This window comes from Scatophagus argus, chromosome 24, assembly GCF_020382885.2.
Source record: "Scatophagus argus isolate fScaArg1 chromosome 24, fScaArg1.pri, whole genome shotgun sequence".
Taxonomy (NCBI): Eukaryota; Metazoa; Chordata; class Actinopteri; family Scatophagidae; genus Scatophagus; species Scatophagus argus.
This window is the reverse complement of record NC_058516.1, coordinates 44,122-67,879: the sequence shown is the minus strand read 5'-3', so window position 1 is coordinate 67,879 and position 23,758 is coordinate 44,122. Positions and strand designations below refer to the sequence as shown.

At 43.8% G+C, this 23,758-nt stretch overlaps 2 protein-coding genes and 3 long non-coding RNA genes across 14 annotated transcripts; 4 read left to right on the top strand and 1 right to left on the bottom strand.

Moving 5' to 3' along the window:
• Nucleotides 1–695: 695 nt before the first annotated feature.
• fmnl2b (formin-like 2b) lies at nucleotides 696–16,718 on the bottom strand. The gene is made up of 28 exons (XM_046382866.1): nucleotides 16,583–16,718; nucleotides 14,941–15,024; nucleotides 14,228–14,308; nucleotides 14,048–14,124; nucleotides 13,869–13,952; nucleotides 13,386–13,529; nucleotides 13,184–13,310; nucleotides 12,467–12,543; nucleotides 12,054–12,147; nucleotides 11,580–11,654; nucleotides 10,148–10,258; nucleotides 9,883–10,032; nucleotides 9,607–9,708; nucleotides 8,905–9,125; nucleotides 8,501–8,604; nucleotides 8,140–8,316; nucleotides 7,941–7,961; nucleotides 6,767–6,891; nucleotides 5,768–5,970; nucleotides 5,306–5,540; nucleotides 5,127–5,195; nucleotides 4,687–4,767; nucleotides 4,330–4,459; nucleotides 4,091–4,251; nucleotides 3,833–3,934; nucleotides 3,596–3,694; nucleotides 3,210–3,333; nucleotides 696–2,942 (listed from the first exon to the last, which is right to left on the bottom strand). Exons 1-28 carry the CDS (start codon nucleotides 16,697–16,699, stop codon nucleotides 2,854–2,856), a joined length of 3,264 nt encoding a protein of 1,087 aa, XP_046238822.1. The 5' UTR covers nucleotides 16,700–16,718; the 3' UTR covers nucleotides 696–2,853.
• Nucleotides 4,039–7,457, top strand: LOC124055755. 2 transcript variants are annotated; one of them, XR_006842783.1, is made up of 4 exons: nucleotides 4,039–4,193; nucleotides 4,690–6,018; nucleotides 6,773–6,965; nucleotides 7,121–7,457. It is a non-coding gene; the product is annotated as an uncharacterized LOC124055755 (long non-coding RNA). The 2 variants fall into 2 exon arrangements; XR_006842784.1 differs by lacking the exon at nucleotides 4,690–6,018.
• LOC124055752 lies at nucleotides 8,210–10,259 on the top strand. Of its 3 annotated transcripts, none has more exons than XR_006842779.1 (6): nucleotides 8,210–8,344; nucleotides 8,450–8,621; nucleotides 8,716–9,090; nucleotides 9,485–9,730; nucleotides 9,892–9,981; nucleotides 10,154–10,259. It is a non-coding gene; the product is annotated as an uncharacterized LOC124055752 (long non-coding RNA). The 3 variants fall into 3 exon arrangements; XR_006842780.1 differs by having other exon boundaries at nucleotides 8,224–8,348; nucleotides 9,806–9,981; XR_006842778.1 differs by having other exon boundaries at nucleotides 8,225–8,348.
• Nucleotides 10,771–16,600, top strand: LOC124055754. Of its 2 annotated transcripts, XR_006842781.1 has the most exons (6): nucleotides 10,771–10,832; nucleotides 12,112–12,180; nucleotides 12,487–12,601; nucleotides 13,047–13,132; nucleotides 13,245–13,357; nucleotides 15,970–16,600. It is a non-coding gene; the product is annotated as an uncharacterized LOC124055754 (long non-coding RNA). The 2 variants fall into 2 exon arrangements; XR_006842782.1 differs by lacking the exon at nucleotides 10,771–10,832 and having other exon boundaries at nucleotides 12,056–12,180; nucleotides 13,047–13,138.
• A 363-nt stretch (nucleotides 16,719–17,081) lies between the features above and the next one.
• On the top strand, nucleotides 17,082–23,143 carry LOC124055685 (cyclin-dependent kinase 5 activator 2-like). 6 transcript variants are annotated; one of them, XM_046382732.1, is made up of 5 exons: nucleotides 17,082–17,785; nucleotides 17,945–18,026; nucleotides 18,131–18,646; nucleotides 20,892–21,029; nucleotides 21,472–23,143. In XM_046382732.1, the coding sequence occupies exons 3-5, from the start codon at nucleotides 18,221–18,223 to the stop codon at nucleotides 21,931–21,933; spliced, it is 1,026 nt and encodes a 341-aa protein (XP_046238688.1). In that variant the 5' UTR covers nucleotides 17,082–17,785; nucleotides 17,945–18,026; nucleotides 18,131–18,220; the 3' UTR covers nucleotides 21,934–23,143. The 6 variants fall into 6 exon arrangements, with proteins under 6 accessions (XP_046238688.1, XP_046238687.1, XP_046238683.1 ...); XM_046382731.1 differs by having other exon boundaries at nucleotides 17,929–18,026; XM_046382727.1 differs by having other exon boundaries at nucleotides 17,918–18,026.
• Nucleotides 23,144–23,758: the final 615 nt, after the last annotated feature.

Sequence of the window (23,758 nt, the reverse complement as noted above, 5' to 3'; positions counted from 1 at the left end):
GAATCTCGTGTAGCTTTATCAAGCATACAGAGCAACGTGGTATGAAGGTGACAGGTGACAGCCAACCACCAGGTGTTCCCAGGTGACCTCCAGGGGCCCGTTTCAGAAAGCAGGTTTAATGAAACCTTAAGTACTTAACTTAAAGTTAAGCCTGAAATGAGGGAAACTCTGGGTTAAACGTTTCAGTAAGGAAGGTAAGTCAAACCTGAGACAGAGTAACTCAAGTCCGTTTCACAAAGAAGGTTACTTATACTTAGAGTAATTAACAGTCTTAGTAACAGGCTAGTAACTTAGTTTGTGAACATAACCTGGTCAGGAGCAGGTTTTCTTCAATAAACCCAGAGTTTCTGTCCATCTCCTCCGCTTTACAGCGCCTGCTGCTTCATTTCTTCATTCATTCAGTCAGTCACACATTTCAGCGGAGAGCGACAGAGTAATTATTATTGAAATGGCAGATTCTTTTATTGAGGATCCTGTAGATTAGGAGGCAGGAAGTTAGTTTAGTTTGCATGGAGTTGCATTTAAGTTGGAAGAGGATTTTGAGGCCAGACCGGATTGTTTGTCTTGCGCTGACGACTTCTTAGTGAAGCAGTACAATTTTTCTTCCTTGGTGTCTTTCTCTTGTTTCTCTTCCTATGTTGCTTTATCCATGACATGTGCCTGCATGAGGACTTGTAGTTCTATGGGCAGAAACTAGGAGGCGCTCTTTTTCTCACTGGCCTTTGCCATGATGAATTGAGCATTGGGGCTCCACTCATGCACGGTCAACCTACTCAGAGTTGAACTAACTCAGATCAGCTGTTCTGAAATTGGAAACTCAGAATTTTCGATCTCCTAGTAAATCAACTCAGAGTTCACAGTTTAACCCAGAGTTTGTTGAACCTCCTTCTTGAAACGTGTCCCAGCTGAGACTCTCTCACAACAAATCTTATTGTGTGTACACAACTCAACAGTAGATGGAACTAAATTTTCTTATTCTTGCTTCAGTAAGCCTGTGTGTTGTGTAAGGAAGTTTCTCCATCCTGACTGACTCCTGTGTTCCTGTTCACCTTCACCAACCTGTTGGGTGACTTTTAACTGACTGAGAGACAGTAGCATATTGTCAGAGTGTGTTTTATTTACACCACCAAGTGAAGAATCACCACCAACAACCAACAAACATCAAACAGAGACAAGCAAATGCAATATGACTGCTTAGAAAATGTATGTACATGTAGAAAACGTTGTGCTCTTTCACTTTTTTTGTCTTTACTTGAGATTTCAGTCTGAAATGAAGATGAAGGTGGGGGAGAGAGAAGAAGTGATGCAGGACTGCTTGGACTGGACACATTAGTGACAATCTGAAGTTTGAGACTGGACTGTTGGCTAACAGAGACTCTAGAACCAATACAGGACAACACTATTGCACTGTCCAGAGGACGTCTGTCTCCAGGTCTTGTCTTGGTTTATCCATATTTTTACATGTGTTTCCAGGTCTGTCTAATGTTTCACAGGTGTGTCCATGTCTTGTAGGTTTGTCCAGGTGCTTCACCAGCAGACTGACCGCACGTTCACTGCTTCATGATACAAACTGTAGACAGAAGTTTTCCTCCACAGTTTCATCAGTAAACCAGCACTCAGGTCAGTCTGTTGTCTGTTATTTTGAACTTGAAACATGTGAACCAGCTGTGGGGAGATGGAGACAAGCTGGGCAAACAATCTAAAGGGTTTACTTGTTCTGTTGTCAGCAGAAGTGCCCCCTCACTGTGACTCATCAAACTATGCCTCACACCTGAGACGCAGTCGACAAGCTTTAGCTGTCTGCGCTCACATGTTCCCAGATAAAACCTGCTGTTCCCAATGGTGTGCGTCTGGAGCCAGCAGGGCTACAGGGATGCACAGAAAGAAGGCGTCCTGGGAAGCCAGTCGGGTAGATTCAGGGTCACAGATAACTAGAGTTTGACAAAACATTTTGACACTTTATTCTGTGTGTGACTGGAAAGCTTCATCCTGGCATTGTTTTCTGTTCAACATTTAAGGAAAAGTTAACCTGGACCCCTTAGAAAGGTGTCACACTCTGTGCATGTCAGGCTCTGGTAAGGCTACTAAATACAGCAGAACACAGTAGAGCACAATGTAGTGAAAGAGTAGAACCCTGTTCAAGATCCACTTACAGACACAGGTCGACACAGACCAAAAGGAACCCAGAAGCACAGACCTGCTGAACCACAACCAGGACTTGGGTTTTGTTTTTATTGGGGGCAGGCACTTTAAGACCTGCAGTTTCCCCATGGAATTGACTGACCCGGAGGTTTCTTTTAAGTTTTTAGCCGGTGATTTCCAGCCGTTGTTATGAGGTGCTCACAGACCTTAGTGTTGGGGACGCTTTAGGGCAGGGCCACCTTTCAAGTCGTTATCACAGCGTGCACTCAGAGGATGGTTAGATCTAATCAGGATGTCCTCACCAGCCCCTCCCTCTTGTCCAAATATGGTCATTTCTGGTTATAAAAGATCAAGATGGTAATGGCATCCTTCTCCAGCTCTGTCAGTAAAGATACTTTCATTTGGCAAATTTTTGAAGGGAGTTTGGTGCAGCAGTCAGGCCAGAGTGGAACATAACATGACCTCTGGAATAAAGAACATGTAACCTGGAAACAAAACCCAAAGTTCAGAGGTCAAAGGCCAAGTGATGTCTTGGTCTGTGTTCAAACTGACTAATAACATACAAAACATGTCATCAGCTCTTAAAGATTGGAAATGTTCAAAGTGCTAATTGGTCCCATTAGATAGAAGTGGGCATGGCCAGCTGAAGAGGACATGTCATCATCCTCAACTCGCATAAACTCTTTCTGTGTCCCTGCCTGTCTGTCTGTCTCAGTAGTGCTCCTCGGGGTGGGCAGGGTCACAGAAGAATCGAGAGCTGCGTTTGGCTGATCGAGCCGTGAAGGGGACAGTCTTCAGCGCTGCACCAGATAGAAACAAAACATTCAATGACATTCCACTTTAATAATTAATATATTGATATGTTTTTTCTGCTTTTAACCTAAATCGTGTTTAATTTCATCTGTCTGTTCTCTGCAGTATTTCTGTTGGTGATGTGCTGCCAACAGTTCCTGTTTGCTGTCAGTGTGCTTTGTGGAAAATCCTGCCATCCAGCTTCACATGACATCTTACCATCACTGCAATTGTTAGGGTAAGTGAAATCATGTAGCCAAAAGATAATGATTTACCTGTAATGATGTCCTCGATTGCGCCGTCCTTTCCTTCGTAAACATGGCGACTGTCTTTTCCCTGTCGCCGTCTGAGCTCAGTGATCAGCTCCTGCTGCTGCCGCTTCCCCCTGTGGGAAGGAGACTGAGGGGAGGAGGGGGGAGAGCGTTGAGCCTGATCATTAAATTCACCATCATGTCCGTCATGTCTGTTATCTCAAGAGCCACACTTCTGAAATGTTATGATAATTATGTCATGACATCCCCAAATCAACCAGAAGCTCACCAAAACCCCATTGAGATGTGATGCAGCTCAGCCAGATAGCGTGCAGGTGTTTCACCTGGATATTCGAGCCTCAGGTCTACATTGAACCCAAGCCCCCAGAGGTCAGTGGTCACAGTCTCACCTTGGTCTCCTCCTCCTCCTCCTGCTGCTCCTCCTGCTCCAGTTTCTCCAACAGCATTTGCTCTTGGCGTCTCCTCTGCTCGTTCTCCTCCTCTGCCAGCTGAACACAAACAGACACAACACTCTCTATATGCACTTCTCTCTGATGTGTTTTGGCGTCAGGATAAGTGCTGAGTCATTGCTTCAGACTCAGGCCATGCCGTCAGCGCTAAGTCTGAACTGCGTCATGTTCACTCACCTTGTAGGCTTTAATGAAGCGAACAAAGATGGGGAAGAAGACGGACGGTGGCATCGTCTTGGAGCTTTCCCCGAAAAATTTCACCACGTCTTCAAATGCATCCTGCAATGAGTCGGAACAAATTTTATCACCTCATCACTTTTTACAGTGTAGTCAGGACTCCGACGTATCATTAAGAAGTTATTCTTCAGTATTTAGTCATGTGATTGACAACAAGTCTGTCTCTGCTCTCTGACTGAATGACTGTGTGTGTGTCACCTGAGCAATGCGTGCATCCTCCTGCAGCTTGTTGAGTCTCGATTCATTCCTGCTGATGAAGTCTTTCAGTGTGCTGTTGTGTTGGATGCTGAACTCTCTCCAGGTGAGCTCCATGCCACGTTGCAGCTCCTTCACGTCACACAGCACGTTTTCCAGACTCACTGTACAGGTGAAGATGCACAGGTGAGTGTCCCATAGCCTGACCTGTCAGCAGCGATCTGATTGGTGAACAGACTCACCTGCAGCAGCCTTGTCAACGTAGTGCAGCTCATTGTAAAACAGGGATGCTGTAGGATATTTTTCTCTCACCACGTTGGCGATGTAGTTAAGCAGTGTCTGCTTCCTGTCTGTTGACTTGGTCTCCAGCAGCTGTACACAAACAGGACCCCACATTTTTATCACATCCTCACCTTTCCTACATGAGGGAGTTCATCCTGAGAACTTCAGTGTTCAACACAGATGAACAGACTGCAGTTAATCATGTAGTGGTTTAAACTAAATGTGCTGAAAGCAGAACACATTAACATCATCACACCTGACCCTGTGTGTGTGTGTGTGTGTGTGTGTGTGTCTGTCTGTCTGTCTGTCTGTCTCACCAGGTCTAAACTCTGCAGTTTAAACCCATACACAGCTCCTCTCTTGCTGCTGTTCATGTAGTTCCCCAGAGCCAAGATGATCTGGAACAAACACATTTACAGATGAACAAAGATATCTCTCTTATTTTACTCATTTCTGTTACTTTTGTAGACACAGACCTATTTTTCAATGATTTTTTCAAAATTATTTAAGTATATATTAAATTGTCTTTTTTAATTTAAAGTTAACCTAAAAAAACTTTGGGTAAGCAGCAACAACAGAAACAGTTAAGACAGTTAACAGTTGTGACACTCAGTCAAAGTCAGATAATATTGATGTGTTTACACACACAGAAAACTACAAACATGTACTGTATGTACTGTATCTATGGAGTACATGTAATGTACATATTGTATCTTTGCAGATGAGATACACATTGTGTAAACAAACATAAACTAACCTCAAGGATCTTCTTGAGCTTCTGAGATGATTTTATAGAAACTGAAGCAGCGATCATAGCGTGGAGTTGCTGAAAGAAAACACAACACAGTAAGACAGGTCTGTTGCTACAACTGTCTGTCAGCACAGCTGTCTGACTCTTTACAGGCCTGTCTGTCTCTCCTTGACTGTCTGTCTTACCGGAGTTAACATCTGGACATTGTCGGTGAAATTGCCCATGAAAGTCATGATTGACATGCGCTGATTGAGTCTTTCAATGCGGCTGAACTGCATCATAAAGCGATCTTCATCGCTCAGAGCCTCCAGAGGTTTTCTGTCCCTCTCATATTGCCGTAGGAGTTTTGCCTCAGCCTCCGTTGGCAGGAAACGCATCAGACACTCCACAAAATCGACACGAACTGTTCGCAAGTCAAACCTTGAGGAAAGACAAAGCAGAGTGTTGGGGGGAGCAGGTAATAATTTAGACATTAAACAGACCTTAACTCCTCTGGTAGCTCATCAGTAGCCTGCCCACACCTGTCAGTCAGCCACCTGACTGATCAATCACCTGTGTACTGGAACGGGTTCTTACTCATGGAATTACGGTGGAGGTTATTGAACTAGTGTTATTGTTTCTGCTGCAACTGGAGGACTTCAACCTACATTTGGATGGCACGGCAGATGACCTCTGACCCCTGACCAGCCTTCCTCAGAGTGATGGCCAGGTTTTTGGCTCTGTTGGCCTCCAGCAGAGAAACTTTGGATGGACCCTTCTGAGGAAGTTTCTGTCTGGAGAGCGTCAAGTCCACCGCTGGACCTTGAGCCTTTGTCTTAAACAGCTCCTCAAAGCCCTCCACATCCAGATCCTGAGAGAGAGACAGGTACAGAGAGGGACATGTAGCTAAACAGCAGAAGTAAGTCTCAAGTCGTTGTACTGAAGTCCCATGTTACATTCAAGTCTAGACAGACAAGTCTGAGGTCAAGTCCAGTCCTAAACTTTGAGTTTTGACTCCTGAATAATTCAACCCAACCTTCAACTGAAGTTTTTTATTTTTGGTGAGGTCAAGTGCACTTGATTGCATCTTGAAGTCTCAGTCCCTGTTTGTGTGTCAAATTCTGATGCAGTGTTTGCTTCATGGAATGAAGGGAAAAGATTAGTTTCATGTTTCTCAATAACATATTTTCAATCTTTGTGCTTGGATGAAGGGATCAAGTGTTTTCAGGTCACAGAGAACTTATCAGTCACTGGTGTTAAATTCTGCATAAACAAAGGCAAAGAAAATTCCACAACTTGTTCTCTCCACGTTGCACATTAACAGGTCAAGATGTAATAACTTTTCAGCTCCTTCTCAGCAGCTACTCTCTTCTCTTATTTTGTTTTTTCTTGACTAGCTTAGTTTTGAAGTATGTTTTTTTGTTATCCAATTTTTTTTTTTTTTTTTTTTTTTTTTTTTTTTTGCATATATCAGTTTCACAGTTGGATGCAGTCTGTTCACCAGGACCCAAGTTCTTGTCTTGTTTAATTAATGTTATAGGTATATAGTATTTGCATTCTTTGGCCTCCTTAAAGTGTTTTGAAATCTGTTTATACATATTTGAATCTTGAATGTTTGAATTTAGTTGTCGGATTCAAATGAAATATTTAAAATATGTGTGTTTGACCTGCAGAATGGATTCATCGTCAATGTCGTTGAAGATAGTCCCGTTGATCTGACTCGGCTTCAGGGCAACCCAGTTCAGCACTGGCATCCTGAACTTTGTTTGGATTGGCTTCTTTATCTTCACCGCTGCACAGCAGGAAGGAAGAGAGAAGAGCATGGAGTCAGATTGTCAGATTTATTTGAAGGTTTAAAGTCTGCAGGTGTGTTCAGACTGAGAATTAAGTGAATTCTTCAGGTTGTTTTTGAATGCAGTTTGTTTGTTTACCACAAAGGTCCAAAATATCAACTGAATAGTCTAGACATCAGACCGATAACCTCAACCTTAAACATTGATAATTACTTTATTTTTAAACAGCTGAGTTTCTAAGACCCAGGGCTGCAGTGGCTGGTGTTCTCCAGGTCTACTCCTTTTTGCTCCCCTCACCAGTCACTCTAAACCAACATCGTCATAAGCAATGAACAGGACTTGTGGTGGAAGCTAAGCAGGACTGAACAAGATACACTGACCTTTATATGGACTCTGCAGATTACGACTGATTTCTTATTTCCTACCAGTTTTTCCACTTGTCTCTGCACACTCACAAAGGTGTAAATCATGATTGAAGCTGAGGTCTTGTGTCTTTGTGCTAAAACGTCCTTCACTTTCAGTCTAAACACACATTAAAGGCGTTGACCAGTGCAATCAAACATGACATTAATGAAAGACAACTGGGTTTTTAGTTTCCGGATGATGGAGGGATGAGCGAGGCTTGGAGACAGGATAGACAATGATGGCGGACGAAAGAACAGAAAGAGAAAGAGGCGGCTATGGTGTACAGCTGGTTGTCCATTGTTCTGCTTGGTGGTTTTGTTTGGCCAAGACCCAATGAAGAACCAAATGAAAATGGTTCGTTAGCTGTTAGTGAACATTTTTAACAGTAATATCAACCTAGTGCTAGGAGGTGTTTGTATTAGACCCAGAGGGAGAAATTTGCACTGTCCTGAAGCTGCCCAGGTTTGTTAGAGTTACGGCACCACTTTGGTGTCCTCCTTAGGAATCATATTGAAGAAAGCTGCCTGTAAAGTTGATATCACATCTTTGCCCCTGGAGAGGGTGATGTTGAAGGATGAAACACAGAAAGATGGTCAAAGCAGGAAAATGCCTGGTGCTGAAATGTAAGTCAAAGTGAACGTACAGAATAACTTGAGAGGACCCTCTGCCAGCAAAAAAGAGAAAAAGAATACATTAGTATAATGGAACTCAATTCAGAACAGATTATACTTAATATTAACTGATGATTCTGCATCCTGATTGTCTGAAAGGTGTGGAATAACTGTTATAACCAGACACTATGATCAGATACCTGACTCATTTAAAACCTCGTTCAGGCTTACCTGCGAGTCCAGAGTTGAAGATGACTGTGGGTGATCCTCCAGACCCTGGGAGTGGGGGAGCTACAGGAGGAGGGGGTGGCATGGGGACAGAGGAGGACAACTCGCTGCTCCGACAGGGGGGAGGAGGGGGAGGAGGGGGAGGGGGAGGAGGCGGTATAGGGTACGACCCATTGGACACTTGAAAGACAAAGAAGAATGGAAACAAGTATGTAAGTGTTTTCTGTGTTTTCACCCTTCAGTGATATCTGGAAGTCCTCGTGTTGTTTCAGTTTGTTGATCTCAGTGAAATCTTTGGTTCTCTTTGTTGCAGCTCATTATTAATTATCTAGATCAGCTTTGTGAATGTGGAGTTGAAACTCACCTGTGCCTTGCATTGGTGGTGGAGGAGGGGGTGGTGGTGGTGCTGGCATCCCGGGAGTGCCACTCATGCCTGGTCCCGTGCTGTGATAGGCTACCGTCTCCGGACTGTTGAAATCAATCAGGTAGTCAGTCAGCACCACATCATTCACTGCTTACTGTTTTGTAACTACTTGGTCAAAAATATATTAATTGATTTTTCTGTCCACTTTGTGTTAGTGAACACTGCCCCATGCCCAGGTACATGATGTGTAGCCTGAAGAACAGAAGAACAGCCTGGACTCAACCTGAAGAATGAGAGTTCATTCTTTGCCCTCTTTAAGCTCTATTTATGATTTTGTTAAGTTTTGGTCTCCACCAGCTCCTGAGGGTACCATCCGTCTCTTCAGCTGCAGTGACATCCCTCACCTGGGGGACAGGTTAGGGCAGGGCGGAGGTGAGGGGGAAGTGGAGTCAGCCACCCCTCCATCCCCCTCTCCTCTCTGGGGTTGAGGAGCCCCAAGTCCTCCAGCCTGCTGGACTTCTTGAGCCTGGCGCTCCAGACGGCTCTGGCGTCGTATTGTCTGATCCTTCTCCCGAACCATCCGCCTCAAGGTGTGGACCTGAGAGTTGGCATTTGCATACACCTCCTGCCAGGTGATAGGTATTCAAAACAGTACAGTTTACCATGCAGGTAACAGAACTTGAAGAGACAATAGAATATGTTCGAACAAGTGCACAGTTAGAGTACACCCCCATGCACATGTAACAGGTGGGGAGTTTGTGGCAGGTGGGATTAGATTTAAGAAATAATGTTAAAACAGGCATTAAAGAAACAGTACAATATTTCATGAAACATTTGTGCTCAACAGATTTGACTTTTCTACACTGTCAGACTATTCAAACAGAAAATAACTTCTAGTTGAAGTACTAGAAGTGAAGGTCTGATGTCTTTAGGTTGTTCAGGTTCTTCAACAACCTAAAGATATCTGGTTGTCTTTGCTTCTAGCACTGTAACTACCATGACCTGGATGACTGAGAGCCTACACCTACAGAATAACTTCTAGTTCGCATCATCAAACAAAATATTTTCTGTCTCCATGGTGATCAAATTTTTGCATTGGTTCTGACCCGGATGTGGTCCAGCTCCTTGTTGGTTTGCATCAGCTGTTTCTCCAGTTCGACAATCTTCAGCATTGCTTCATTCTCCACATCCAACAGGCGCTCAGACATCTGTGGACCGAGACAGAGACAGGTAAAGATCAGTACAACACGTCTCTCTGTTCGACTTCTGTCTCTATTTGTCTCTAACTTCCATCTCTGAATGCAGAAGATGGTCTCTCATCTGAGAACTGAGAGAGAGAGATCTTAATATGACACGTCTACCTGTCCGCCCATTTGTCTCACCCTGGCCAGGCTTTCTTCCAACTCCTCAACTCGTTCCAGAGCAGCAGTTTTGGTCTCGGCATCCTCCAGCAATGTCCCCACATCAAACACATTGTCAAGGTAGGCCTGAATCTGAACCTGCAGCCTGTCGCTCTCCGTGTGCTTCAGCCTCTGAGGTGAGACAGGTAGAGAAACAAGCAGGGAGACAGGTTAACAATGTACAGTGCACTTTGTCTTTTTTTCACAGCCTTCTTGTTTCTCATCAGCCCTTGTGTGACCCTGTTACCTCCAGGTGTTCATCCAGGTTGAGTTTGGTGAAGTCATACTGCAGGTGGACTCTGAAGTTCATGTCTTCAACTGAGTGAACCACGATGTTGATGAACTGCATGCAGGCCACCTGACCAATTAGACAGACAGTCTGTTAACAAGCTGTCATTGGTGCCATCTAGTGGTGATGCTGCAGATTGCAGCTGACTGAACAGCCGTCATCTCACCCTCTCCTGCATGAACCACTAAAAACATGAAGGTTCCTATGAGACAATGACTGATTTGTCCCTCTTAGGCTACTGTAAAACATGATGGATTCTGGAGGAGGAGGAGGAGCTGCCTTCTCTGTGGAGGTTCATCAGCAGCTCCTCGATCCAACACTGATGAAAAGAAGAAGAAGAAGAGGGCCACAACACGGCTGGACAGACTGGTGTAGAGGGCAGGATCTGTGGTGGGCACAGAGCTGGACTCTGTAGTGTCAGCAGCAGAAAAACAGACCCTGGATCAGATCCTGTCCATCCTGGACCATGCCTCCCACCCTCTGCACAGGACTCTGATCAGTCAGAGGAGTGTGTTCAGCACCAGGCTGCTGTCTCTGACCTGCTCCACAAACAGACTCAGGAACTCGTTTGTCCCCCTGGCCATTAGACTCCACAGCACATCTCTGGGTGTTCAGGGGTCACGATCCCAGCAGCAGTCATCAGGTGTAAAAATCACATTTATTCCACTATGCACCTTATGTTGTTTTGCACAGTTAACCTGCACTTTATAACTCATTTCTGAGTAACAATCTGTTTACACATGTTCACACTGTGGCTCTTTAGTCTCTGGTTTTATACACACAGTCAATCTGGTCGACCTGCTTTCTCTGCACTCTGTTGTACTTTATGTAGCACATGTTAGTTTATTTAGTATACTTTTAGTCTATTTTTCCCACTAACAGTTAGGCCTTATTTGGTTGTTTGTTTGCTTACTTTTGACTAAGCCACACTGCTGTAATGGGCTACTGGATGATTGATTTTCCCTCGGGATCTATAAAATATCTATCTATCTAACATCATAATGAATATTAAGTTTCAGCAGAGTCCTACACACTGGACCTTTACATTTTTAGATATGATATGTGGGTTTTCTCCAGGTAATCAATCAAATACCTCGAACGTACAACAGATAAATATCTGTTTAAGGTAAATAACGACCTGTAACAGCTGACTACAGCCCAGATTATATTAAAAAATGAAATAGCTTAAAATGAAGTGACTGTCGAGTGACACATCAAGCTTAAACTTTGATTTGAAACTATCAAAACAGAAGCTTCAAGTGAATCAAATTTGTTTCAAGGTGAGGAAGATTGACTCAGAAGCAAAAATTCACTGAAGTCATTCACATGAAGTACACGAACATTAATACAGTGAGCTGATTTACAAAATAAAGTTCTGATAAAGTTATACCAAAAAGTCGATGTTGTCGTCTTCGTTCTTAAAATGTTCCATCAACTTCTCAAAACGCATTGACTCTGAACATACCTGCAACAGATCAATCAATCAATCAATCAATCAATCAGCCAGCTGTTTCATTGGTTTTACCTGTATCATAGTCTGTAGTGTACTGTACTGCAGTACAATGCAGTAGTCTGTAGTATCCTGTATATATGACTCTGTTTCAGATTTGTACGACCAGAGGCCTGCACTGCGAAGTGAGATCAGCCTCTTTCTGGTTTCTGGCTTCATTGGCCTTAACGGGTCAACTGATGGCAGTGTGATAAGTCAGTCCATGATTTCCAATCAGATCATGGACTTGTCTGCTGGCAGCATGACATCACCTGGCTCACTTGGTCTCTGGTCTGATGAAGTGTATTTCAGCTTCATTACTTGATTTTAAATATGCTATGAGTTTTGTGTGTGTGTCTGTGTGTTGATGTTTACGGTTTTGAAATTGTCGAAGGCTGACAGGATAATCTCATGTCCTCCTCTGACCAAACAGACTGCTGCCAACAACTCCAACACCAGAGCCTTTGTCCTGATGAAGAGACATGGACAGGTGGAAAGACAGGTAATCAGGGTTAAATATTCTAGAATGACATTTTAGGGCCCAACAATTCTGAATTTGAATTTCATTTTTGAACATTTTGAGAAACATGTCTGTAGTTATTCTTTAGATTTTACTCTCTCTCTGCAGTTGTATTTTGCAGTTTTCTGTCATACTTTTAGTTTTTACTTTTAATTTTTCCACTGTAGTTTGGATCTTCAGTTTCTTTGACTTTGTATTTTTTATTCTACAGTAGTTGTAGTTTTTGTGTAGTTATGTTTAGCCAGTAGTACCCGTGTGCAGTGCTGACCTGGGGTTTCTGTTGTTGAGGCTAAGGGCGATTTCATTGACAGCGTGAGGATGAGACATCACCATGTTGAATCCATACTGTGGAGAAGGAGGACACAGATGAAGATCACGCCCATCATCTTCCTCATTGACTGGGGTACGTACTCATCATGAAGTACGGGGTCAGGGTAAACCCGAACCCAAACTTCAGACTGAAACTCCTTCACTAAATCTTAATTTAAATCTGTATGAAATCATTTCCTGTCAGAATTCATAAGATATTCTCTCATGTCTTGTCTTCTCGTCCTGTGATCTCTAACATGACGTCTTAAATGGTGACAGAACTGAAAGACACGATCCTGATTCAACTGTGATGCTTTGTAAACCCAAAACAAACTGTGTATACTGACAGTTTCTGAATCTTCCTGAGCCCATGTGATGACATCCTTCATCACCTGTTACCTGTGAACCAGTCTACCTGAGGGCGGCCCCACAGCTGACTGTTTTGAAACATGTTGCTATTATCAGACAGAATGAACAGATTTTTCAGTGATGTTGATGAGGTGAAAGATTAATATTCTCTTTGTGTTGTTGTCAAAAAGGTTTTACAGGTTGTCTCATTGCTGTCCTGAGGGTAAACAGGGACATGGGACAAACCTGTCAGTGATTGGAGACTTGATAGGACACAGTGAGTGTGTGTGTTCTGCATTCTACATGCATTAAAACATTAAAGTGTTACCTGGTAGTTCATGACGGCCCTCAGACACATGACACAAACATGAACGTCGTCTTTCTTACAGACGAGTCGTGAATTCTTCAGAGTTCGACGACTTGGCAGAGTGTTGGATCGAGTCACCAGAGTCGAACTACAAACATACCGAGACATCGTCAGAGAAATGGAGGACTTTAACTTGTGAGTTTACCTGTTATAGATTTGTTACCTGATGGAGTGTCGAGCTGCTCGGGGGACGGAGGAGGATGGTGAGGGGAGGCTGCAGTCGCCATGGAGATCCTCTATGGAACGACTCCAGGGAGAGTCGATGGATGAGACCTCCCCTCCAGCCTCCGACTGCTCGCCATCAAACCTGAATACACAAATGATGTTTAAAATTTTTGTGAATAGTGTGTGTGACCACATCCTGTATAAGAATGAAGGATTCACAGTGTTTCACAAGATATAAAGTAAACAACAAACATCTGAAACCACGTGGAAATGTTTGTGGATCCATCATAGTCCAGATCCACTTGTTTTACCGGTGACAACAAGACTGTTTGACTAGCCGCTGATACATTAAACATGTAACTTTAAAAATCAGAATCTGTCATGGAAAAAGACACTGAACATGTGAAGTTTATTTTTAGTTTTATGTTCAAACTGAGACAATTCAAAGTAACATTTAATTCTGATTAAAACTCAGACATACGTGACGGCGTACTGAGCGAAAGACAAATACTCGACCAACACATCCAGACCTCGATTCTCCTCGTTCAGAAACTCTCTGACCCACCTATATACAGACAGAAAGAGAGGGACAGATGGGTGAGAAAGAGAGAGACAGACAGTGAGAGAGAGACAGGTAGGCAGCGAAATGCAAAATAATACCCAATGTGGTTTGTGCGAAGAGAAATCTCGAGCTCTCTGAGCATCTGAGTTGACTCCTGAACTCTTCTTCTGAACTTCTGCGGACAGACAGACAGGTTACATTCAACATAGTGAGACTGGACTTCCTGTGATGTCATTATTAAAGTGTGACATCATTGCTGTTGTACATCATCGACACACCTTGCGAGTAACAGCTGGGTCGAGGAAGCCTCTCAGTTTCTGGATGTAGGTGTGTGGAGGGTTCTTCACCTGAAACCTCTCCTACATCAAACACACACAATATGATGACATCAGACAGGAAACTCCTCCCACAACTAGACCTGTAGGAACTTCATCATAAACAAAAGGTGGTGTCACAGTACAAAGTTGATACTCAAACAATAGCTTACTTTGTTTTTCTCCAAATTCAAGGAAATTCTGGTTTAAATCAGAAACGGAAAAATGATCAAATGTGACCAAACACTGATGTCTTCACTCAGTCTTCAGCACTCCACAGTTTTCTTCCTCACCATCGTAAACACGTGATTAATGTTGCTGAACTTCCTGCTCAGTTTGCTTTCTCAAACTTCACAGAATGAAATCAGTCTGATCACTTTAAATTCATAGTGAGGACAGTTGGTTCTAAAGATTCTGGTTTATGACACAGATCTGATCTGCAGTCTGAGCAAAGACAGATATCTGGGTTGTTTGTGGCCCCTGAGGGTTTCCCACTTTGTTTAGTTGGTCATTGAGCCTGGAATAAGGTACAATATACTGAAATATAGTACATATAATGAAGTGTAGTAGCTGAGGTACACGTGTCTGATCTTTCCTGTAGAGTCTTGATGAGATAAAGTTCTGCTTTTTCAGGTAGGACAAGATTCAGACTCAGTAACTTTATTGACACCGCCCACCTGATCACAGATCAGCTCCCACTTCTTCTCGTTGTCATAGGAACGCAGCAGACGCACCTTGTCAGGAGGCAGGTTCATCGAATTCTGGCACACACACAGAACAAGTTTAGAATCAGTGAGGGCCGGACATATGGGGTCAAACAGCGTTGGTGATTGATGTGTGATAACTAATAAATCAGTCTGCTGATCAGCCATCTTGTAATCAATCTGAGTATGAGGTACTTGAACTGTACATTCATGGAAATTGTGTGATAGCTAGCGTATTCGTTAGACAGAATCAGTTAAGCTGAGGTGTTGAGGTCGCTACGATCTTCTTGTTTCCTGTTTAAAGGCAAGACTGCCCTGCTGTCAGTCACCCTACTCTGATTACCCTATTATGGTCCTGATCATGTCACGATGACATCACCAAAACTATGCAATCAGTGAGTCAGCTGTCAGTCTGTATAAGTGACAAAGTTTGTGGAGTTCAGATTATCCACAGAGCTTCTGCGTGAACATGAACAAGACCAGAATCAAAGACCACTACAGACTGAATGAACCAAATCACCATAGTGAAAGCAGGTTCAACGCTTTTTGATTCTGAACTAATGATCTTGTCCACTCTGTGGAACCAGAGGATGTCAGAATGTCTTCTCATGTGACATTTTAGCTTCCTAGCTAGGAAACACAGCTAGGAAACACTGTGACATTTTAGCTTCAGCTAGGAAACACTGCTTCCACCAGTTTCTCCACAGACCAGACAGGAGTAGACTGCCCCCTTATCCATACATGAAAACCTGATTTTTTTATACTGCTTTCCTTTAGAGAAAGATGAAATTAAATCAAACAGACTCACATTTTACCAAGAGATTATATGCATCAACACAGTTTAAATACCACAAGCAAGAACAGACAACAGACATGAACCCAAATCCTGAGCCCACCTGAGACTCAGACCTCTGTTCAGATTCTCAGTCACCTCTTTCACATATATGTCCTGGTAAAGATAACCTTTCAGGAACCACCAGTGATTCTGATGTTTTGTTGTAGATGCTGTGATTAATCCTGACCATTTGTGGCCCCGTGAAGGATGCAAACATCAGAGAAGAAGAAAAGACTGGAACAACAAAAAGAACAAGGCCAGAACCAGACCAGATTGATCAGTGCAGACACACCTGCAGGGATATTTTACGGTTCAGGTCCATCTCTGCAGGTTCACACATAGTCCAACATCATCCTCATAGAGGCCACAATATAGACACAAAGTTCTGATTCTGAATCTCAGAGAGCTCACTTTGAGTCTGCTGGTCCTCTGCACTGATCCAGACTGATTCATGATCCCTTCAGGATGAACTGCAGTAACTCTGGTGATCCTATGACTTTAGTGCCACCTTCAGGTCAAGCTGTTCATGAGTCCAACACTTTGAGCTGATGAAGCTCATATCAGCCTCAGCAGCACTTTGACTTCTTTGACAATTAGCCCATGTTAGCCTGTTAGCACGATGCTAACAGACCTGAAGTCCATCATTCATTCAGTTTCTGTTTGACAGCCTGTAAATCACTTAAAGTCACATTTGTACTATATAACCTGTCTCTTGTCTGAGTATGTGTGTGTCCAGTGTGTATTGTGTGTGTGTGTGTGTGTGTGTTGTGTATTATTTACCAGTGCGATGGAAAACCTTTCCTCCAGCTCAGCCGGGTCGGGCATTGGGAGTCGAACCGGAGCGGCTCTGGACCGGATCACCGCCAGCTGACTCTCCATGCTCTCTGCGTTCCCCATCTCTCTCTCTCTCTCTCTCTCTCTCACACACACACACACACACACACACACACACACCAAACACACCCACCTGCAACAACACACACACTCAGACACACAGCAGCAGGAACATGTGGTCGGCCATCACACGCTGAACACAGACAGGCGGCGTAGCTGCTTAAGGCCTGTCTGTCTTACTCTCTCTCCTCTTGTCTGTCCCTCTCTGCTCCTGTCTCGTGTCAGACAGTGAGGACTGTCCTCTTCCACGTCCGGTCTTTCTCTCTGTCTGTCTGAGTTTCTTTGTCTCCCTTCTTTGCTGCTGCTGCTGCTGCTGCTGCCGCCGCCGATGCTGCTGCTGCTGCTGATGATGATGATGATCCAGATGAAGCTCTGATACTGTGTCGTTGTGTGTGTGTGTGTGTGTTCGTGTTCATATGAAATGTGTATGTGTCGCAGATCAGCCGGTTAATCCTCCCCCTCTCTTCCCCCACATGAAGAAAGAAAGCGAGTCGGCCTCCCTCCTCTTTGTCTCTCTCTCTCTTTCACGCAGCTGCAGTCTTTGTCTAAGTCGCTCGACCCTCCCTCCTCCCTCTCTCCCTCTCTGCCTCCTCAGACAATGAGCCTTCTGCTGCCACAGGCTCCGCCCCCATCACACACAAACACACACACAAGGAAAGAGACACAAACTGACAGCAAGAAAGGTGTGTATAATCTGATTCTGGATCAGCTGCCATAAAACATTTCAGTAAAGTGTTCTTCAGTAAAGCACAGAGGATGCAGTATTTATACTGTATATACTTTATAGTGTGAGTGCGGCAGACTATAATACAATAGTCCAATCTGAGTTCAGTACTAATAATATGAGACCAAACAGCTCAGGACAAAAGAGATCAAATGAATCAATGAGGTTTAAAGTTTTTATTTTCTGAGGACTGATCCAGAGTCAGTCAGACAGAAGAACCATCAGTTTGTTGCTGACACCTAAAGGCTCGCAGCTAAACGCAGAGGACGTCGGAAAGATGTGAACCAAACCTCCTCTCAGTTCCTTCTGTCTGGTCCTCCTCCAGCCTACAACAACACATCCTTGTCCAGAGAGGTGCATTGTGGGTAAGGTCAGACTGTATGTGCGTTCGTGCTACATGGATTCATGTGTTTGTTGTAGCTGTGAACACAACGGTTCATAGATAAAAATAATAATAATTGTGATGTTGATGATGGTGGTAAAGATGATGCTTTCAGCACCTCCCCAGCTCTGACCTGTTTCAGGACCGTGGACAGAGTCTGAGCAGGAGCCCCTCCCCCTCTGATTCAGACCACCAGGCTGCGTCACACACAGACGGAGAGACAGGTAGAGAGAGAAAGAAACAAGTAGAGGCACACTGAAGCAGACAGACAGGCTATAGGACAGTGATGGAGCTGCCGACAGATTTTCGATGACTTGTTATCTTTAAGGTTTTAAGGGTCGGACCGGACAGACAGACAGGCAGACAAGCTCCTCCGGTACTGCAGAGAGGCTCGTCCCGGGCGGTCCCGGTTGTCGTCATGGGAACGATGATGTCTCTGTCTCCGGGCTCGCGGAAGTCTGCGGCTCGTGGAGGGCCGGAGAAGCCCGCGGAGGTCGCGGTGCAGAAGCCTCTGGAGCCGCGAGAGGAGGAAGAGGAGGAGAAGAAGGACGGGAAGAAGAAGAACAAGAAGAAGCGGCATCCGGTGCTGCTGCAGGCGCTCAGCTGGAAAAAACGCCTCGTAGCTGCACAAGCCAAGAGGAAGGGCGGGAAGAAGGTGAAGCCTGCGGTGTCCGAGCCCGGGCAGGTACAGCGGGAGCAGGTGACCACAGACACCCGCCACAGAGCGCCGAAGGCCGCACACAGACACGGACCTATCGCGGTACCTGTGCCCACAGTGCCAGAGCAAAGCCAAAACCAGGGCCGACCGGACGTGGTCCTCTCACCGCGGAGGGTGGTGGTGCAGGTGGGTGTGCGAGTCGGTCATGTAAAGGTTTTTTTAAAAAAAAAGGCTTCCGACCGCCGGTGACATTAACTTATTAATAGTAATGTTTTATTAACACAATCTGGGACTTCGTCAAGTGTAACGACGACTGATAAGCATCAACATCAAAACAGATTTGAATCGTTTTAACAGTCTGTGAGACGATCGTTGTGATATGAACTCGCCTCGTTCATAATGACGATGATAGTGATGACTTTTCGGTTGTCACGTTCATGTCGGTAAAACATTTAAAGATGCAGTTTCTTTAGTTTTGACTTCAAATTCCACCAACCAAACTACAATTTTCTGTTTAAGTTGTATTTAAAATTATTTTGATTTGATGTATTTTTCTGTTTTGTCAGTTGTGCTTTCAGTGCTGTACCGTCTGCTCTTCACACCTGCCTCACGTTTAAACTGCAGGCAGTGGAGGCCCACTGACATGACTAATTATTTTCTCATATTCATAATTTGATGTATTTTATTTTCAGTGTTCATTGATCAGAGTTTAGAAATTCTACATCACATACTGCAGTAGTGGTAGTATAAACCACCCACTGCTGTTCATGTGATCAGACAGACAGACAGACAGATCACCCTCATGATCAAACACCTTTGAGTTTTTTCAATGTTTCTTCCACCGCTGGCTTGATGAACTCCTCTCAGGGTTAACAGAAAGCAGATGACAGGATAATAAAACAATAATAATGATAATAATTCACAGCACACGAGCCCCCTATTTAAAAACAAGTGGCTTTGTATAAAATAGAGTAAAACTGGACTGTGATGTCCAATAACAAATAAACACAGTGACATCAACATCAGTACAATCCTTAACGCAAGGTTACCTGCAGCAGTCAGGATGGGACCGTGTGTCAGTTTAAAAGTTTCAGATGGGATCTGAAGGTGGAGAGTCTGAATGATCGATGGCTAGTGGTCCAGCAGCCATGTGTTGTGAGGGCCAAGTTCAGGATGAGCTGATGTTTTCAAGGCTCCTGGCAGGAAGAACAAAGATGATTGAAGTATGGTAAATAAAAACAGGGTGAAACTGTGTGAAGTTACAGATAAATTTCGAGCTGTGGGTGAGCAGGTAAACGTCAGCCAACTCAACATCCCACTGTGAAGCTGACAGTTTATTTATTTCAGTTCAATTCAGTTTATTTATATAGCGCCAATTCACAACAAAAGTTATCTCATGACACTTTCCAATTAGAGCAGGTCTAGACCAAACTCTTTAATTAAATTGTAATACAGAGAGCCCAACATTCCCCCTTGAGCAAGCACTTGGTGACAGTAGAGAGGAAAAATTGCCTTTTAGAAGGCAGAAACCTCGGAGCAGACCCCGGCTCAAGATGGGCGGCCATCTGCCTTGACCAGTTGGGTTTTGAGAGAACAGAAGTGAGAGAGAGAGGGAGAGGGGGGAGGGGGGTGAGAGAAGGAGCACACAAGCAGAGATGCATAGCAGCAGTAATAATACTAGAAATATTTGAACTGTAGATAATGAAGTATACAGGAGGTACTGTGATGATTATTATTAGTAACAGTGATAATGGTAGCAGCTGCAGCAGAGTAGTAATAGTTAAAATAGATTATTACTAAACAGTAGTAATCGAGTTTCGAGCAGGACCACAACAGGAGGTCCAACCACGATCCATGGGAACCTGCGAGACGAGAAAGCATAAGGACCCCAGGGAAGAAGTTGAGTTAGTGATATGCATTAATGGGACATAAATGTGTGCAGAAGGAGAGCTAGAGGAGAGAGAAGCTCAGTGCATCATGGGAGATTCCCGGCAGTCTGAGCCTACAGCAGCATAACTGGGGGCCGGCCTAGGCCCGCCCTAACTATAGGAGTTTCATACTGCAGTTATCAGACTCAGAATCAGAATTCCTTTATTTATCCCCGAGGGGAAATTCTTTAATCAGTTCTTTATCAGTGTTTCAGGCCATTGTGAACATAATGTTAGGAATTCATTTCAAAAGTAGTACTCGTCTCTGACTGATAGTGAGGTTATATTAGGATGGAGTGAAATTAGATGCCAAACTGCAATAACTTAACTTCCTGAGGTCACATGAAGCATCTCAGTATTAGTGTATCAGTTGCAGTATTCAAACTCATACTTTCAGGACTTCTGAATACTCTCTATAATAATATGATGCATCCAATGCTAAATGTCATGGTCGTATTCTCCTCTCCTTTCTCCTCGTCTCTTTTTTCTTGTCTCCTATGCAGGCATCCACAGGTGAGCTTCTCCGTTGTCTCTCTGACTTTCTGTGCCGTCGTTGTGTCAAACTGAAGGATCTGTCGTCCAATCAGATCGTTGTGTGGTTCAGGAACGTCGACAGAGCACTGTTGGTTCAGGGTTGGCAGGTCAGTGTTTTGTTACTAAAACCAGACAAATGCATGCAGTCCCCAGAACTCTTTATCTGTGTCTCCTTCAGGGTCCAGATGATTTTTCTTACCCAAATGGGGATGGATGTGCTCTCCAGTCATGTCAGGACAGCAGAATTGCTTGTTTTCCACACTGGCTGTAAACCACATAATCCTTACAGCCTTCAAGATTATTCTTTACATTTTTAAAGTTCATGTGTGAAAAAATCCGATGATCTTGAAGACATTAACTCTGTGACACTTTGGACTAAAGTTTCTGCGGAATTCATGTAAATAAATTTAAAATGTGACTTCACAATATCAGTACTCATTTTCTATCTTGTTTTTTTTCTCTCTTTGTGAGGAGTTGTTCTCTTCTGTCCTTTCTCTGTAGTACTAGTACTCTTCTCCCTGTAGTACTAGTTGTCCTGTCCCCTTGCAGGACCAGTGCTTCATCAGTCCTGCCAGTCTCGTCTTTGTGTACCTGCTGTGCAGAGAGGCTGTGGATGAGGACACATCTTCTGAGCAGGAGCTCCATGCCACCTTCCTCACCTGTCTCTACCTGGGTTACTCCTACTTGGGCAATGAGATCTCGTATCCCCTCAAACCGTTTCTGGTGGAGCCCAGTCGTGATGCATTCTGGGAACGAGCGCTGGAACTGATCAACCGGTTGAGTGCTGACATGCTGCGAATCAATGTCGACCCTCACTTCTTCACTGAGCTCTTTCAGGACTTGAAGAACCAGGGTGTAGTGAGGGAGCAGGAGACAGGGAGGAAGAAGGAGCAGCAGGAGAAAGGAAAGGAAAATGAGGATGAGGACAGAGAAAAGATTAAGCAGAAGGAAGAGAAGGAGCAGGAGAAGGAAAACAATGGAGGAAACCGAGTTGAGGATCTGGATCGTTAAGAGCAGAAACCTCGGTGTTTGTAACTGAGGCTCTGCCAGCAGCCATCGACTTGCTGAGGTCTGAATGTAAACCGGCAGACCTTTGAACTCCTGTCCAAGACGGACTGAAATGTGAAAACTAGCTCACTTTAACTGCATGCTGTCAAACAAAATCAGCAGTATCTTCTGATTGTACCATTGTTACCATGGCAACCTCACACATAATGTCCAGCCTTATTAAGTTTAGTAGCAGAGGAAAGCTTCATGTGTTATTCAGTTTTAGCTGGTAGTCATTGTGGTCGTGGTGCCCACGCTGCCATACTGTTAAGTGTTACAGAAAAGGATTTGTTAAATCCCAGTACACAGTATTTGAATGCAGTATGGCTAACATACCAGGACCATCCTACTGCGTCTGGCTGCATTTTGCAGTATGAAAGTCAGCATGTTTTTCTGACGCTCAACCTCTCACACAGTGGAAGATTCACGACACTGACTGAGTCTTCCAGAGAGAACACAGACTCCTCAGCCATGTTCCTGATGACATACTTTGTGTTTTTACTTCATGTCTTCATATGCAAAGTGCATGCAATGGTGTACAGTCTGCAGAGGAAGCTGCTGTATGTACTTAAAGTAAAAAAGGAAAAGCAGGTGGTTTAGAATGCAGCTGAGATCTGGCTATTATGACTCATGCATTCTGGGAAATGTACTTGCACTCCCTGACTGGTTGTGGTCAAATAGTCTTTTTTTCTGCAGAAAGGTTTCTGACTGAGTGAAGTGACCCTGAAGTACTGACGTAGCAGCTGTCCTACGAGCTGTTCGAGCTCTCTAAAGGCAAACGAAAGGTGCTTCGGGTCTTCCTTGCTTGTCTCCTTTAACCTATGATTCATTGTTCATGACATTTAAATTGTGACACCATTTTACTGTTTATAAAAACAAAACATCATCTTGTGACATTGACAGCCTGTTTCATTACAGGGTTACAGGTGAACTCCAAGTCATTTTCTGTGTAGGTCAAGGAAAAGGCTGTTGTTTGTTCACTGACCGCAGCCACAGATTGATCATAAAATCAGGGCAGCCGTGATCAGCTGATCACCAGGTGACCTGCTGATCAGCTGTTTTCTGTTTCTTGTATTTTTGTTTGAATGCTGAATGTATAACCAATCAGTGAGCTGAAATGTGCCAGTGTTTTTATATGGAAGTCAGAATGCTGACATAAACACTTCAGTGTTTACTGTTTTCTTATGTCTCCTGTCCTACTAAGCCACAACTGCATATTTGGTCCCTCTTAACCCTAGAACACTAACGTCGGGTGATTTTCACCCACACAATTTTGAAGTGATCGAATTTTACAACCAAATGAAGGGATGTGTTGATACTTTCGACCAAATGTGTGCTCAGTACAGCTGTGAAAGAAAAACCAAGAGGTGGCCACTGTGTGTCCTATATGGCATGATGAACGCTGGTGTGATAAACTGTATTTTATCCAAGATATTATATCGGGTAAAATATACCCAACGTTAGTGATGGTGTTACTAATTTTAACGTTAGTGTTCTAGGGTTAAGTCTGTTTTGCTGTGTAAAAATAATCTAGACTGTTTAATTTCTGTGAAGATTTTTTGCAATAATAGAAAACACATTTTGATTGTAGCTGCTGATTGAGGCTGGCTGACTTCAGCTTTTCAACTTCACTTTTTTATTCACACAAAAGCAATAAGAATTAATTAAGGATTAGTTTGGTCAAATGTGGCAAGTGAGCTCTTATTCTCTGCCGACATAATTCACCCACCTGACAGGTGTGGCATATCAGTATGGTGAGTAAACAACCTGATCACTGAACAGGTGTGCT

What these genes read in the sequence shown, in the direction of transcription:
- LOC124055685 (XM_046382732.1), top strand. Translation starts at nt 18,221, where the DNA reads ATGGGAACGATGATGTCTCTGTCTCCGGGCTCGCGGAAGTCTGCGGCT. An exon ending in CGCGGAGGGTGGTGGTGCAG is followed by an intron (nt 18,647 to 20,891) that starts GTGGGTGTGCGA and finishes TCTCCTATGCAG; the next exon opens with GCATCCACAGGTGAGCTTCT. An exon ending in TGTTGGTTCAGGGTTGGCAG is followed by an intron (nt 21,030 to 21,471) that starts GTCAGTGTTTTG and finishes GTCCCCTTGCAG; the next exon opens with GACCAGTGCTTCATCAGTCC.
- fmnl2b (XM_046382866.1), bottom strand. Translation starts at nt 16,699, where the DNA reads ATGGGGAACGCAGAGAGCATGGAGAGTCAGCTGGCGGTGATCCGGTCC. An exon ending in TTCGCTCAGTACGCCGTCAC is followed by an intron (nt 13,530 to 13,868) that starts GTATGTCTGAGT and finishes TTGTGTATTCAG; the next exon opens with GTTTGATGGCGAGCAGTCGG. An exon ending in CTCAACAACAGAAACCCCAG is followed by an intron (nt 12,148 to 12,466) that starts GTCAGCACTGCA and finishes TCTCTTCATCAG; the next exon opens with GACAAAGGCTCTGGTGTTGG.